At 44.5% G+C, this 16,452-nt stretch overlaps 1 protein-coding gene across 4 annotated transcripts in view; it reads right to left on the bottom strand.

The window, feature by feature from the left end:
- Positions 1-14,137, bottom strand: part of LOC148479670 (serine/threonine-protein kinase BRSK2) — a 179,293-nt gene extending 165,156 nt beyond the window's left edge. For all 4 annotated transcript variants that reach the window (XM_088454563.1, XM_088454562.1, XM_088454561.1 and 1 more), the window contains exon 1: positions 13,559-14,137. In XM_088454563.1, the coding sequence (XP_088310689.1) occupies positions 13,559-13,652 (94 nt within the window). In that variant the 5' untranslated portion in view covers positions 13,653-14,137. The remainder of the gene's footprint in view (positions 1-13,558) is intronic.
- Positions 14,138-16,452: the final 2,315 nt, after the last annotated feature.

Below are 16,452 nucleotides of genomic sequence, written 5' to 3' on the forward strand. Positions count from 1 at the left end.
CTCTTAGGGACTGACAGAGCCATATTAGTATATAGAGATCAGCTGCACAGGAATTATATATACATATAAAACCCTCAACAATAATGAAGGGTGGCTCAAATACAGGGTTAAGGGCAGTTTTACATGGTAACATTATATTTTAGTGAATAACACTGTCAAACCGATCTTGATACATGGTAAAGCTGAAATACTACCAGGGCCGGTGCTACCACTAGGCAAGTTTAGGCAGCTACCTAGGGGCGCCGGTAAATAGAGGGCGCTTCTGAGTCCGCCTAACTACGGAGGGTGCAGGGGGTGCGTTTGCTATGGGGCCCGGAGGCTTAAGGGGCCTGCCGGCCCAGAGATCACACCCCCTGCACCCTCCATTTGCCGGGCGCCCGCTGAGATTGTGTTACCAGCGGGGGCCCGGCTCTTTCTCTCCCCCCTCCCTCACTCCTGAGCTCCGGCTTCCGGGTCCCGCAGTGCACTATGGGACTGATGTCATGGCGTCACTCCCATAGTTCCGAGGAGCGGGCGCCAGGGACGGATGGCAGCAGGCACTGGAGCGGGGTTTAAGGTAAGTATTTTTTTTGTTTTTTGTGTGTGTGTATGTTTGTGCACGGGGGGAGGGGATTACTACAGGGGCTTTACTACTGGGGGCATCATATGGGGGCACTATTGGGAGCACTACAACTGGGGGCACTTCAAGGGGCATTACTACTGGGGCATTGCAGGGAGCATTACTATTGGGGGCACTACAAGGGCATTACTACTGGGGGCACTGCAGGGAGCATTAGTACTGGGGGCACTACAAGGGCATTACAACTGGGGGCACTACAAGGGCCCTTACTACTGGGGGCACTGCAGGGGGAATCATCCCTTTAATTCGGGTCATGTGAATATTATTAGGGCGGAGGGTTTGGGGGAAAACAGGGGCGGCATTGTGAACCTTTGCCTAGGGCGCCCTGAAACCTTGCACCGGCTCTGAATGCTACCATTGCATTTACTGTAGGTGCAAACTTTGCACTAAATCACAGCAATCAATCAGTAGTTAGTTTTCATCCCCTTAATGTGACTTACACAATGGAAGCAAGTATCTTAATGCAGAGCTTCCCAAACGCGGTCCGCAAGGCTCCCCAATAGTTCAGGTTTTAGTTATATCCATGGTTGAGCACAGGTGGTTAAATTTAATTGACTGAAGGAAATAATTAAGTCACCTGTGCTCAACCATGGATAGCTCTAAAACATGAACTGTTGGGAAGCCTTGAGGACCATGTTTGGGAACCTCTGCCTTGATAGTCGCTCTTGCTTAGCTTACAGGGTATGTCGTTTTTATGTTGACATTCAGAATGTCGATATGGTCATTATGTCAACAACAAATCAGGTTTAGGGTTAGGCTGGGGTTAGGGTAAGATTAGGGTTAGGCTATGGTTGGGTTAGGCTGCGGTTTGGTTAGGTCTAGGCTGCAGTTAGGGTCAGGGTATGGTTAGGCTGCGGTTAGGGTAAGATTAAGGTTAGGGTATGGTTGGGTTAGGCTGTGTTTTGGTTAGGTCTAGGCTGCGGTTAGGGTTAGGCTGCGGTTGGAGATAGGCTGAGGTTAGGGTCAGGGTATGGTTAGGCTGCAGTTAGGGTATGATTAGGGTTAAACAGCCCACACACATAGCAATATTTTACCCTATTTGTCCGATTTCAACGAATCGTGATGACAAATCGTGTAAAATATGGCCAAATCGTGAGTGTCCACTCCCGATCACGATGCCAATGCGTGTCCCCGCTCGTCGTACATCGCATCTTCAGATCTGCCGTGCTGTAGGGCAGATTTGCCAATCTGGGACACAATGCACTGGATGCACGATAGATCTTAAGTCAGATTGGACATTTTTTACTCCAAATCATGAGTAGGATTGCCGAGGAGCTGCCGGGGGAGAGTTCAGGGGAAATCGCACACATCATGGGATCGTATGCAGATCGCTATGTGTGTGGGCACCTTTAGGCTGTGGTTAGGGTATGATTAGGGTTAGGGTATGGTTAGGTTAGGCTGCGGTTAGGGTTTGGTTAGGTCTAGGCTGCAGTGGGATAGGCTGCAGTTTTGATTAGGCTGCGGTTGGCGTTACGCTGCGGTTAGGGTCAGGGTATGGTTAGGGTTAGGCTGCGGTTGGGGTTAAGCTGTGTTTTGGTTTAGGGTATGGTCAGGGCTATCACAGTAGAAAAAAGTTATGTCGACATCTCAGCTTTCGACACACACAATGTCAACATTATGATTATGACGGCATTCTGGTGTCGACATTTTGTACCATACCCAGCTTGCCCCTGTATGTCAGTAAAGGAGCCCTAGAAAGTAATGATATACGTGCACCTGCCCTATGGAAATGGCTGGTATCATGGGGCCTGTAAGAGGACGGTTACAGAAATACAGTGTAGGTGTTTGGCAAAGGACAGGATATGTGCACAGCTGTGACTGTTACCAGGAGTTGTTTCCCAAAATAAAATGAGGCAAGGACAGAGGTGACATATGACCCTGAGAAGCACACCTGCTGACAGGAGGTGAGGGGTCTGTTCTCCTGATATCTGCATGCAGCTAAAAGGTTTATATTCTTAGATATATTTATTTTACAGACAAGTGACAGATAAAGGACAAATAAGCTGGATTCATTCCTATTGCCTACAGATAGCAGAAGCAACATTTCACATAGGACAGTAATTATCATTTACTAATACCTACATTTCTATTTCAGCAAATGCGCCTGATTGTTTGCCTCACACAAAACGAGGATGCCCACATATTGCCTTCATTCCAGATTCTGCAACTGCCCCATGAAAGGGGCATAGCCAGAACTTCGTGGGACCCATAGCAACATTTTGAAGGGGCCTCTCCCCAATGCTTCTAGGGAGACAGTGGTTGTTCATTTTATGCCCCATAATATTGCCCTAGTTCAATTTACGCCCACATTAGTGCCCCAGTTCATCACACAGTGCAACCAGTTTATATTATGTCACTTTCCATTCCCCCCAGTTCACAATACGCCACATTGTAGTGCAGCCAGTAAACATTATGCCACACAGTGCCTCCAGTTCACATTACGCCACACAGGGGGCGGGGACCAATCAGCTCCTACCTGAGGGGGATACTTCCTAATGCCGGATATTTCATTTTAAGTGGAGATCTTCTTAATTTAGGCACACTGGGCCTGATTCAGCAATTGACGGAGCAGCTTTGCAATTCTGTCCTTGCCATTATGTTACTGCAGCAGGAGGCGTCATGCCTCCTGCATGCATTCATGATCCGAGCTGCATCCATGGACGCAGCATCAGATCATCTGCGTGATCCTTGGTCAGTGACCATGGGTCACGCAGGCCGGCCATTGCAGATGTCCAAAAGAGGCCAGGAAATCTCAGTCTGCGATGGAGATCCTCACTCCTTCCCTCACCCCCAACGGCGGCAACATGCCTCCATTTTGGTAAACTGAAGCCGTCGCCGACCCCTCCCTGCCCCTAAACGCCATCAGACTTTCAATCACTCACAGTCTGCTGCCGCTCTGCGTCCAATCATGCGTTACTCATTCTGCACATGCGCACTCACAGGTCCTTGACTATCGGGAATCTACACTCAGTATTACACTTAAATGCAATGTTGAATCAGCCCCACTGTCCGTTTTTGGGACAGCCCTAATCTCGGTACTCAATTCCTGCCCCCCCCCCGCTTCACAAAGGCTGTAAACAAGGAGAAGCCTACTCTCCGACAGTGCTGCGCTTACTGATTAGCCCAGCTGTGTCTGTGAGCGTGAAACAGGATTGAGGGAGATGGATCATAACAGCGTGGAGCGTTACTGTGAGGGAGAGATGGCTGGGGACTTGGTAGACAATTATGTGAGCTGGATCCGGGGGCTCCTAAGCTTCCATAGCAATGGGTCCCTTGCACCCATGAGAATTACATTTTATGAGTTTGCAGGTACGGCCTCCCTTCATAAACGTCATGTTTTATCTCCTAAAATACTGCTATATTATTCAGCTCAGTGATACAAAGCCCTTCATATATAGTAATGTCATACAATGGGCTATATGACTAACATACAGCATTAGTTCTACACTTTTGGTGCACTGTATGTAATATTTAGTTATTACATTTCACAAAACTATGCATTTTCAAACAGCAGAGCTGACGTGCCATACTCACCTACTCTAAGGTCCGTATTATCTATAAAATCTGACTAGGCTAAAGACCAGGGGCCCCACAGGCCTAGGGGCCCTGCAGGGAGAAGTTGCAAGGCACACTCGTAGTCAGCTGAGGTTTGTTTTGAGAAAATGAAAGTGGAGGGAGACAGCGGACCAATAAGGCACTAGCGCCAGGGTTGTTACACCTCCATGAGAGGACACGTGATCGCTGTCATAACAGCTGCTGTCACCGCCGCTACCTGGGGGTATATTTACAAAGGTTCGATTTTGTTTTCTGTTCAATTTGCCATTAAAATTTGGTTCGATTTTACTAAAGCCCAAATCGAATGTCCAAACGAACAGAAAAATTAATTTAATTAAAAATTGAATTTCTGAAAAACATTAATGTTTTCCCATAGAAGAAGATATAATCCATTAGTGTACTAACATTCGATTTGCAAACCGAATGAAAAACGAACACGAAATCGAACTTCAAATCCCCAAATGCATAGAAGAGCTTCATGCTTTCGATTTTAATAGTGGGAGCCGTTCATTGGCTGAGAGAGGCGGAGGCTGACCTCTCTCAGCCAATTAACGCTCAGCTACGGCGCTAAGGGAAATGCCGCGGCTGAGCTCATCATTCGGGAGGTACCATCCTTCAAGGATGGTACTGAGGGCCTGATTCAGACCCGCTCGCGAGCGCTAAGCGCTCGGAAGCGGGTCGATGGTGCCCAAGTGCGCATGCGCACGAGGGAGCCGGCTCTGTCGTGCGCATGCGCGAGACCCGAATAACGCCGGCCAAGCCGTCGTTATGGGTCTCGCACCAAAGGGGGCATGCTGTCGATGGTGATTGACAGCACACCCCCTTTGGTGGGCGTGCTGGGGGCGTGGCTGCCCAGACGGAGGCGTTCCCATGGGAACGCCTACCGTCTGGGTCCGGCCCCACTGACATCACTAGTGATGTCAGTGGGAGTGCTTTTGGCTCTGATAGAGCCAAAAGAACTCCTGGGCTTGCGGCAGCGAGACCCTACCGCAGGGTCTCGTCGCAAGCCCGATGATCGCGATGGTCATGACCATCGCGACATCATCATGGCCGCTCGCTATAGCTGTGGGTGGTCACCCACAGCTATGCGAGCGGCCGGGAGGCCACTCCAAAATGAAGGAGGGACGGCCCTGATTCAGAGCGAGCGCTCTGTCAGAGCGTCTGGCTCTGAACCAGGGCCTGAGTTCGTGGGTCGGTACTTTTTGTTTTTTAATTTTCAGAAGACCGAGAATGCCTACATGGAGAAGAGGACCGGTCCAGGTATTGTAGGTGAGTATGTGTGTGTATGTGTGTAATAAACTTATACTGTCACGGTGTGTCTCTTGTCTTCATTTTAACATTTCTTTACAGGTGGACTACAGGTACCAGTGGGACTGTAATGCCCCGCATGCTGGTACTTGTGGTTCTTGAAGGACCAGCATGCAGGGGATGCTTGTTGGGACCTGCAGTTCTACTGGTAAAGACAATGTTTACACTTATATTTTTACACACATTTTACACCATCAACCTGGCACCCACTGCCCAGGGATGCCAGGGATAGACCTGGGCTATCAGCCTAGACCTGGGGTGCCCTGGAGAGGGGTCACCAACTCCCCAGGGATCCACGACCTGGGCTGACTAGCCGTCAGGAGTAATGTTTCGGATAGGGTTTCCCTGGCTGTGGCATCCCCCCCCCCCCCGCTAGAAATAGCCAGGTGCTGGTTATGGAAACTACTACGCATTCTTCCCCTGTATTTCCAGAACCAGGACCAGCTCAGAGCCTGGTGCTGGTTGTGCTAAGTACCGGGGAACCATGCGCATTTTTTCCCCTGTATTTACACAAGGTGGTTGTGCTTTTAGGGGGCACCGCACATCTTTTTTTTTTTTTAAACTAACACTTAACAAGCATTTTACACTGAGATACATGCGTGCATCTCACTGATGTATGCATGCATCTGTCAATCAGACCTGCTCATGCTAAAAATTAAAGTATGAAGCAGGTCTATTCATTTGGGGATTTGAAGTTCGATTTGAAGTGGGTTTGGTGTTCGATTTGTACATGAACATGCAAAATTGAACATCAAATCCCTTCTTAAAAAGAAACAAAATCAAATTCGATTTGAAAATCGAATGCAAAATAGAATCTTAGTAAATTTGAGATTTGCTAAGGGATTTTGCAGTTTGATTTCAATTCGATTTCAGGGGATTTAAGAGATTCATAAAAATTAATCCCAAATCGAACATTTACCCCTGGAGGAAGTTCCCTCTCCTCCAGACCTCAGCACACACAGGGACAGGAGAATCCACAGGACTGCGAGGATTCCGGCCGCCCACTTGAGAACCACCACCAAGTGCAGAGCAAGGATACCCCAAACAAATATTCAAGAATTTAATTTCACCTCCTATTTTCTTTTCTTTCTTCTGTATTAATACCCCATAAATTACAATTAACTGCTTTTCTTATACACAAACGCTTCAACGTTCACATTGGGGGCCAGACAGAAAATCTGCACCTGCAATAGTGCGACCGATTGTGGCGTCTGAAGACACCGGGCGGTATTACGACATCTACAGACGCTCAAAGTGGACGTCTCAGTCCTTGCACATTCATACGCACGGATGTACGCCAGGAGGGGCTTTGTAGTAGTAGTTGCATGGTCACAGATGGGTGACTGCCAAAAGACGCACTGCAGCCACCTCTAAAACAGACCCTAAAAAGTAGGCAAGTGTGTGGAGGCTTTGGGCACAGAAAGGGGTGGAAGCGATGCAACAAGTCACATGATAATGAATAATATTGTTGGATCCTGGCTCCTTTTTTGACCCTTTCAAACCAGACCACATAGAAAATTCAACCTAACGCATAAACTTACAGATGCTGCTAGACTACAGGTAGTGTCATCTACACACAAAGGCAAACTAAATTAATGACAAATATTGGTCCGGCACTTCATTGTTTTAAAGTGGTCCTTTTAAAAGTCCATGGGGTAAATGTAATAGCTTACGATATTTAGGCATCGGCGAGTTCCCGGTGAGTCTGCTCAATGCTTTAGAGGGGCAATCATTTAAAAGGCAAAGCCAGGTTGATTTTGCCTTTTAAATAATTGTCCCTTTAAAACATCAAACATACTCGCTGGGAACTCGCTTTTGCCTGTATTGGGTAGGTAGGCTATTACATTTTAATCCCATATTCTCAATGACTTCTTGGATAAAGTAGGTTATATCACAGTACACTGCAATCTCTCCCTTCTCTTACAATCTCCACCAAATTCATTTAAAGAAAGGCAACAACAATTCTCATGTGCACAAATATCTCCCTTCTCCGTTGTTTATACACTTAAGTGCCAAAAGTCATGGGATAGCAGTATGTAAAGGTAATGGTAGGTCGCGTCACCATACTGTGACATCTTGGAGATGCCCAGACCTGCATCAGTTGTAATCCGACATCTCGTGACTCAGTTTGATCAAGCCAAGGCGATGTATATTATTGGAGTTCGAATGGGGCATGATAGTGGGTGCTTGATGGATGGGTCATTTGACATTCCTCGATCTACGATGTCACATGTATAACGGGTATACCTCATGCAAGAGATTTCCAAGCACAGTGGACAGCGCAGTGGCCGACCACGGGTGCTTAATAATCGTGACCAGCGGCATCTGGCCAGCATTGTTTATGGTAACAGACAAGCGACACTGGCTCAAATCGCATCCACATTCAATGCAGGAGGTACCAGACACATATCCAGCAGGTTAGTGCAGCACATGGCGAACCTGTTCTTTAGCTTCCATGGGATATGGTAGCAGGAGACCCACCATAGTGCCCCTGTTAACACTACAACACCGGAACACAGCACCTCACCTGGGTTCGTGACGTTGCTAATTGGATCCTGGAGGACTGGCGACATATGGTGTGGTCCGATGAGTCACTGTTCCAGTTGTTTCCAGCTGATGGGATCGTTCGTGTATGGTGTAGACCCCATGAGGCCATGGACCCCAGTTTTGAACAAGGCACTGTGTAGGATGGTGGTGGTTCCATAATGGTGTGGGGTGTGTTCACATGGCATGGGTCCGTCTGAACACATCATTGACTGGCAACCTCTATGTTGCATTGCTTGATGACCATTTGCAGCCATTCATGGACTTCATGTACCCCCACAATTATGGAATATTCCAGCAGGACAATGCACAGTGTCATTGGTCTCAAGTTGTTCAGAATTGATTTTATTTGCATTGGAGATTTCCAACGAATGGTGTGGCCACCACATTTGCCCGACATAAACCCAATCGAGCATTTATGGTATGTAGTGCAAAGTACCATTCATGCCCAGGATCCTACACATACAATATCAGAAAGCTATGGGGAGCTTTCCAGACGGCATGAGTCAATATCTCTCCAGAGGTCTTCCGCCCTCTTTTATAATCAATGCCACGTCGAGTTGCTGCACTTCCCCGGGCTAGAGGGGGTCCTACAAGATACTAGGCATCTATCCCATGACTATTGGCACTTCATTGTATTAACACCAAATATTTGTTTTTCAACAGCATAAAATCGTATACTTGATGTCAGCATAAAATCGTATACTTGATGTCACATAGACCATTTACTTCCTCCACTGCACCCAAATAGGTGGAGCTCCATTCCTCAAAATCAAAGAATGCCCATTTATTACCGAATACCCTGGTGGAATACCCTTTTATTACCAAATGACATATGGGAAACTAGTAATATATACATTTAATACTGAAAGCATTTTATATAGCAATCACCTATGTGTTAAGGTGGCTTCTGGTGTCTGTGCAACTTATACTTAATCTTTTTCACTACTGGTGTAGTGGGGTCCCGTTCTTCTTATAAGGATGTGAGAAGTGATTATAAAGTCACTGACAAGCAGGCAGAATGCTTTTAAACAGATCATGTTTGTTTCTTTTATATATATATAAAAAAACGATTCTTAAAGAATAATGAAGAACAGATGTTATTAACTGGGAGGTTCACCTTATTATGTGTGCAGAAGGATTACTACTACTGCTGTAGTATAAACTGTTTTTATTTATGTTAGAAGCATTTCCTTATTAAATCCCTTGTGAAGATGTCACAGCAATCATTTTTGTCCGGTCAGGTGTAGTCTAAATTTGTCTCTACTGGTTGCCCGAGGAAACGACCCAGACTTGATTCAGGCAGTCGATCTCCTTCCCCCACTGAAGTCACACTGATTGACAGTCCCATTACTATTGTAGGGTTCTGCACTGAAACTGCCAATACAGTTTAGTTTGCCTTATTTTGCAAAAGTGGGGAGGGAGAGGTTAGTATGATCACATCTTCAGGAAGCAAAATGGCCCATAAAAAAGGGACTCTGAGTATAAATTTGTCACACATATTCAAATGAAAACTCTAGACAACATAAAACATTGTTAATATTATATAAAAGAATATATACTGTACACTGACCAGCCACAACCTTAAAACAATTGACAGGTGAAGTGAATAACATTGATTATCTCGTTACAATGGCACCTGTGAAATTTACGTGTTGGAAGCAAGAAAAATGGGCAAGCGTAAGGTTCTGAGCGACTTTGACACAAGCCAAATTGTGATGGCTAGACGACTGGGTCAGAGCATCTCCAAAATGGCAGGTCTTGTGGGGTGTTCCCGGTATGCAGTGGTTAGTACCTACCAAAAGTGGTCCAAGGAAGTTCACATGGTGAACCCATAACAGGGTCATTAGCACCCAGGGTTTATTGATGCGCATAGACAGCAAAGGCTAGCCTGTCTGGTTCAACCCCACAAAGTAGCTACTGTTGCACAAATTGCTGATAAACTTAATGCTGGGTATGATAGAACGGTGCAAGAACACACATTGCATCACAACTTGCTGCATATGGGGCTGCGTAGTTGCAGACCGGTCAGAGTGCCCATGCTGACCCCTGTCCACCACCAAAAGTGCCTACAATGGGTACGTGAGCATCAGAACTAGAACATGGAGCAATGAAAGAACGTGGTCTGATGAATCACATTTTCTTTTCCATTTGTGTGGAAGGCCGGGTGTGTGTGCATGTTTTGCCTGGGGAAGACATGGCACCAAGATGCACTATGGGAAGATGGCAAGACAGTGGAAGCAGTGCGATGCTCTGGGCAATGTTCTGCTGGGAAACCTTGGGTCCTGGAATTCATGTGAATGTTACTTTGACAAGTACCATCTACCTAAATATTGTTGCAGACCAAGTACACCTTTTCATGGCAAATGTATTTGCTGATGACAGTGGCCTCTTTCAGTGGGATAATGCACGGCAGATCTTGTTCACAAATGGTTTGAGGAACATGACAGAGAGTTCAAGGTGTTGACTTGACCTCCAAACTCCCCATATCTCAACCTGTGGGATCTGCTGAAAAACAAGTGTGAGCTATGGAGGCTCCACCTCGCAACTTACAGGACTTAAAGGAAGTGCTGCTAACGTTCTGGTACTAGGTTCCACAGGACACCCTCAGAGGAGTCAGAGTGGAGTCAGAGCCATTTTAGCAGCACAAGGGGGGACTTTCACAATATTAGGTGGTTTATATATATTAAATCACATAAGTGTGTAGAATATAGTATTGCTTCACAATATATATACATATATATATATATAAATATATATATATATATATATACATACATACAGGGATAGGTATTATTATCCAGATTGTTGAGGTGAATGGTTTACAGAAAACGGTATTTGCTTATACTGGAACTGAATGACATTTTAAAATGACCTGTACCCCACACTGTCCCTGGTATTCCCCTACATATCAAAGTGCTCAGCATATCGAATACATGTAGGACATGTAGAAACTCCCATTGACTATGTCTGTGTGTGTATATATATATATATATATATATATATATATACTCTGTATATATATATATATATATATCATTTATGTACTATTTCTATATCTATACTCATATGTATGTGTCAATATTTATATATAGAGTATACACATGCTGTATGTGTATATAATCTATATTTTTGTACAGTAGTTCAGTACTAAGTATAGTAGCTGAGAGGTGTGATCTAGGCCTTTGTTTGTTATGTGGGGGTCCGGGATGTGTGTATCAGGAAGATGTGAGAGGTGTATTTCTAGTACGATGTGTGCTGACATATTGTGTGTGTGTCTTTGTGCGGGGGAGTGGGTCATCTGCCTTTGTGTGTGAGAACTGACAGAAGGGGGGCATATGGATCATTTTCACATTGCCTGAAATCCTCAGCTGAATTCCCTCTGGCTAATTAAGCACCGGTCCGTCCTAACACCTGCTTCTGCTTCCAAAAAAACACAGAAAAAACAATGTCCTTTTCTAAAAGCTAACCCCCCACATCCCCCCCTTCACCAAGCCCTTGAAGATCTAAGCTGTGGCTATTGTTCCCCTGTATGACGGATGGTAACACGCAAGCAATGCACGCTACCAATGCTGTCACAATGAGAATTTACCCTTACACTGCCATAGGCACCCTCACACACTTCATCTAGTAATTCAGCAGCCTGGAAACTTCAGTCCTGGATCACCCATTGTTACCTACAAGCCAACACTTACTTAATAATCTGCAGCCAGGAAACAGGAGAGAAGCTAAAGTAACATCCAGTTCTTGAAATCAACTATATAATATATATATATATATATATAAAATAAGAAAAATATATATCTATATAAAAATTATATATATATATATAGAGAGAGAGAGAGAGAGAAAGAGAGAGTAAAATTGAAAATGTGTAGGTAAAATATAATAAAACCTCATAATTGAACAAAATCTATATTTTAATTATCACCGGGAAAAAAAGTCCTCTATCAGACATAAGCCATGTCTGTTAGATTTAGAGCATAATCTATAGTCAAGAGGTCACCTGCTAAAAAGAATTGAACATTTCTGGTTATCAGCGATACTAAGCATAAACCAAAAAATGTCTAAATTCAATCATCAGTAGAGGGTGATCTTGACAATTAGCGACACTTCAGTATTTCCCGAAGTATAACTCCTATCATGCTCAGATATAATTTCCTAGTCTTTACATTTTACACTGGATATCTGAGAAGATCTGCACCCACAGCCTAATCTTGGCACAGAATGCTGGGCATTATAGTTCAACAGCTACATGATAGATCTTGTTGGGAGTCGTAGTTCCTTGTTTAGGCTTTTATTTGGGGGGGGGAAAGGTTTAAAAACCTATGAAAAAATGTTTTGTATGAAGAAGCAACTGGCACACAATTATCAGAACTGTGTACTTAGAGAGTGGTTGGGGCTTTGCAATTCTTTATTAGTAAGAATTCATATAACTAATAGTGTTAGTTCTGATTCAGAACTCAACAGAACTTTACTACAAAAACAAACAAAACACAATCACATTATTGGGCAAAAATGGCATCAGATTCAGAGAGATGTATTTTGTGATTTTAAATGATTTGTAGTAATGGAGCCACACTAGCCCAGAGACACACTGACTGTCACACTGGAAACAAAGACACTTGTGACCTCTCTCTGTAGTATGAGTACGGTCGGTTTAAAGGTGTGATGGCCACAATCCCACCATAGCCATTAAAGTATCCAACATCTGAGGGCCTTGTCTAACAAATAAGGACATTGGAACATCCCTTCCCAATCACTGTGCACGGTCCCACACCTGCCATAGAGAAGGTACTCCATGATGACATGCTATCCCATAAAATCATTTGGTTTATAAAGGTGGAAAATGATCTGGTGTAAAAGAGTAACCATATGTCTACAAAAAGCCATGAAAAAAATTGCATCTCAAATGAAAAGCATTGGGGTAAATCATTTCACAATGCACTAGAAGAAATGCAGTTATTGTCTATACAATGACAAAGTTTATAATCAGCTGCTCCTGGGTCCACTAATACACAGGGCAGCTCCAATTATATAACTAGGTGTAGATTATCTAAGCTGAGCATGTACAATGACGGTGCATTTCTAGTGGTGTATTTCATGACATCTGTTCTATGTTTCACTGAAACCTTCTACAACTTACGCCTGATGCATGGTGCCGGACAATATCATTCATTTTCTTTTCACTGGTCAATTAATGAAACATTATTATTCCAACGTCTTCGCTTGCTCTGTCCTCTTATGACACCTAGGCGATACTACTGTCCCTTGAGTCATAACCTCTGGCAAGTTGCTACATATCTTCTGATTTAATAATGTTTGTCTCCACCCCATACCAGCCCTGGTGAAACAAGGCCCATAATCCTCCACCAGCTGTTTTCTGTGCCCAGCCTGCAGATCTTTGGTGGTTTACATAAAATAAAAAAACAAATTTCACCTAGAAGAAGCCCATCGCAGGTCCTCCCACAGAATCATGAATTGCTCCCACCCGATCCTTCTTCCTACATCTTTGTTTCCGGCAGTACTCACCTGTCTGCCCCTTGCCCAGTGTTTTCTCCAACCGGTATGGCCCAACATACTGCATGTGCGGTGTTCCACCACCATCTTTCCCAACCGTGGTCATCTTCCCCTGTCTCTTTCCACGGGGATCCAGATGCAAGGAAAATCCTCAAGAGAAAAGGGGGGAGGAGGGCTGGGGACGAAGAGGGGGGGGGTGGCTGTCTTTGCTTCTTCTCCCCCCCTCTCTTGCTGGATAAACCTGTCCGTTCTTGTGACGCCCAACTGAGATCCTTTTGGTCCTCACCATCAATAAAGAGCTTTTTTTCTCTCCGTCTGCTGGCCCTTGTTGTATGTCCTGTCTCGCTGCAGAGCTCTGAAGACTGGATCTAATGAATGAATTAAAAAAAAAAAAGGAAAGAAAAAAAACACAGCCCCAATGAAAAAGAAAGCACCCTCCCCTTTTTATGAAAATAGAATATATAATGCAGTTGTGATAAAAAGGTAGGCTAGGGGAAGGACAGTGTTAAGGTACAGGGAGCATGGTGTGGATGCTGCCGTGTTACATACAAGCAGCTCAGCAGGGACCTGCTGATCAATCCTCACGCTCACTGCTAGAGGTGGGGAGTGAAGGGGGGGCATGCAGCCCTCTGGAGCTGGGATGTTAGCCAGACAATGATTGGTGAATGCAAAGCTGTTTTCTGGTTGGTGGCAGAAGGATGCATTTTAATTGGACTGAGGAGGGGGGTTACCTTGTGTGTAGGGATGTGTGACTGTGCTTGCAGTATTGTATCTTAGTATGTTCTCTATGCAAAATATGTGCAATTAATTTGTGTAACAATAATCTGAATCACCCAGAACAATTTTGTGGGATTGAAACTAGATTGTAATTATGTATCATATACATTTCAAACACATTACATTTAGAGACTTACATAAACACTTAAAAGATTTAAAGAACCTCACCCTAAATATTACAATTCATTTATGCACTGGAAGAATTGTGTTTTTGATAACATGTGTAATTTTGGGGTTGATTTATTTAGAAGCGATGTACAGAAGATGCTGGCGAGGTGCAATTGTGGCAACATCTCAAGGCTGGCAATGGTAACCTGCATTGCCACTACATCATGCATTTTACCATGCAGCTCCATATGGCTATGCAGGAAAATGCACAATGTAAGACTTCCGTATGTACAGGATTTGTGTGCAGAGTACATCGGGTCGGAACGCGTGACCTTACATCACATCTGATTGAATTGAACCCTGAGGGGTATATTTACTAAAGGTTGATTTATAATAGAAGAAAATTACTCAAAATTGATTAACATCGATGTTGTGTGTCTGGGGCTAAATCACACATTTACTAACAGACATTTTTTTAATTTTATTTAAGTATTAGTAAATGTGTGATTTAGCCCCAGAAACACATCGATGTTAATTGATTTTCATCAGTTTAATACAACCAAAAATCGATAAAAATCAACCTTTAGTAAATATACCTCTAAATGTGTTAATATTTACACATTGTGTTTCACCAAATACATACATTATAAGCAGTATTTTTCAGCAGAAAGAGTAGACAGACACTGACAAATTCTAAATCACTGTTCTTGGCTCTCATTTCCGTACCAACCCCTAAATTACTCTCTGGGCGGAATTCAATTGTATTCGTGGCCCGCATCTCCCGTCTAAAGTGACAGGAGATCGCGGGCCGCTATACAATTGTCTAATATTTTCGTGCTGATCGCACCCATAGAGGTCAGGTTTAGCCGCGTAAAGCAGCTAAACCCGACCAAAGTGCTGGGCGCGATCGCGAAAAGTGATGTTTGGGCGCCCAAACATGTCACTTTTTGCACATTTCAGCTCTCACCCCCCCTGGGGCTGCGAGCTGAAATGTAGCGCTGGCAGCTCATCGTGCCCGACAGGAGCAAGAATTGAATAGCTCCGTCGGGCGCGATAGCGGCTATAAAGAATTGAATTCCGCCCTCTATATCTGCTCTACACAAGTCTGTCTACTATTTCCTACTAATACTAAAATATCATTCTACATTGGTGGTCTAAAGGTGCCTACACACTAGACAATATTTTGCATGATTTGACCGATTCCGACGGACTGTCAAATCGTGCAGGGTACACTATCGATAACAATCCCGATGCGTGGTTCTACGGGTCGTCCATCGTATCCTGAGATCTTCCCTACATGCAGGAAGATCTGGCAATCTCTTTAACGATTAGCGGCATATCGTTCAGTGTTTAGGCACGAACGATATGTCGTTCCTACCCAAGCGATGCCGACATCACTTGACAGGTATTTCCCTAATGACACAGATGAATGCAGTGATGGATCAGTGAGATCAGTGCATGCATCTGTGTAAAATGCTTGTCAAGTGTAAAATAATAAAAGAAAAACGACATGGTCAGCCACCCCCCCTAAAGCACAACCAGCTCCAGACTTTTCAGAGCCAGTCCTGGTTGTCAAAATACAGGGGACAAAATACATAGGGGTCCCCTGTATTTAGCACAATCAGCACTGGGCTCAGTGAGCCAGTCCTGGTTTTGGAAATACAGGGGACAAAATGAGTAGGGGTCCCCTGTATTTTCCAATGTGAATGTGCATGTATGTATTTATAAAACTTTACTGTCATGGTGTGTGTGTTTTGTGTTTATTTTAACATTCTTTTGCAGGTGGACTACAGGTACCAGCAAGCCCATAATGCCCCGCATGCTGGTACTTGTGGTTCACCAAGTTCCAGCATGCGGGGGAGGCTTGCTGGGACCTGTAGTTCTACTGCAAAAGACAATGTAATTTAATCTATTTTACACACACATTTACACTATCAACACGGAACCCACCACCCAGGGGTGCCGGGGATAGCCCCGGGTTATCAGCCCAGGCCTGGAGTGCCCTGGAGAGGGGGACACCT

The sequence above is a fragment of the Taudactylus pleione genome, unplaced genomic scaffold (genome assembly GCF_031769625.1).
Source record: "Taudactylus pleione unplaced genomic scaffold, aTauple2 ptg000619l, whole genome shotgun sequence".
Classification (NCBI taxonomy): Eukaryota; Metazoa; Chordata; class Amphibia; order Anura; family Myobatrachidae; genus Taudactylus; species Taudactylus pleione.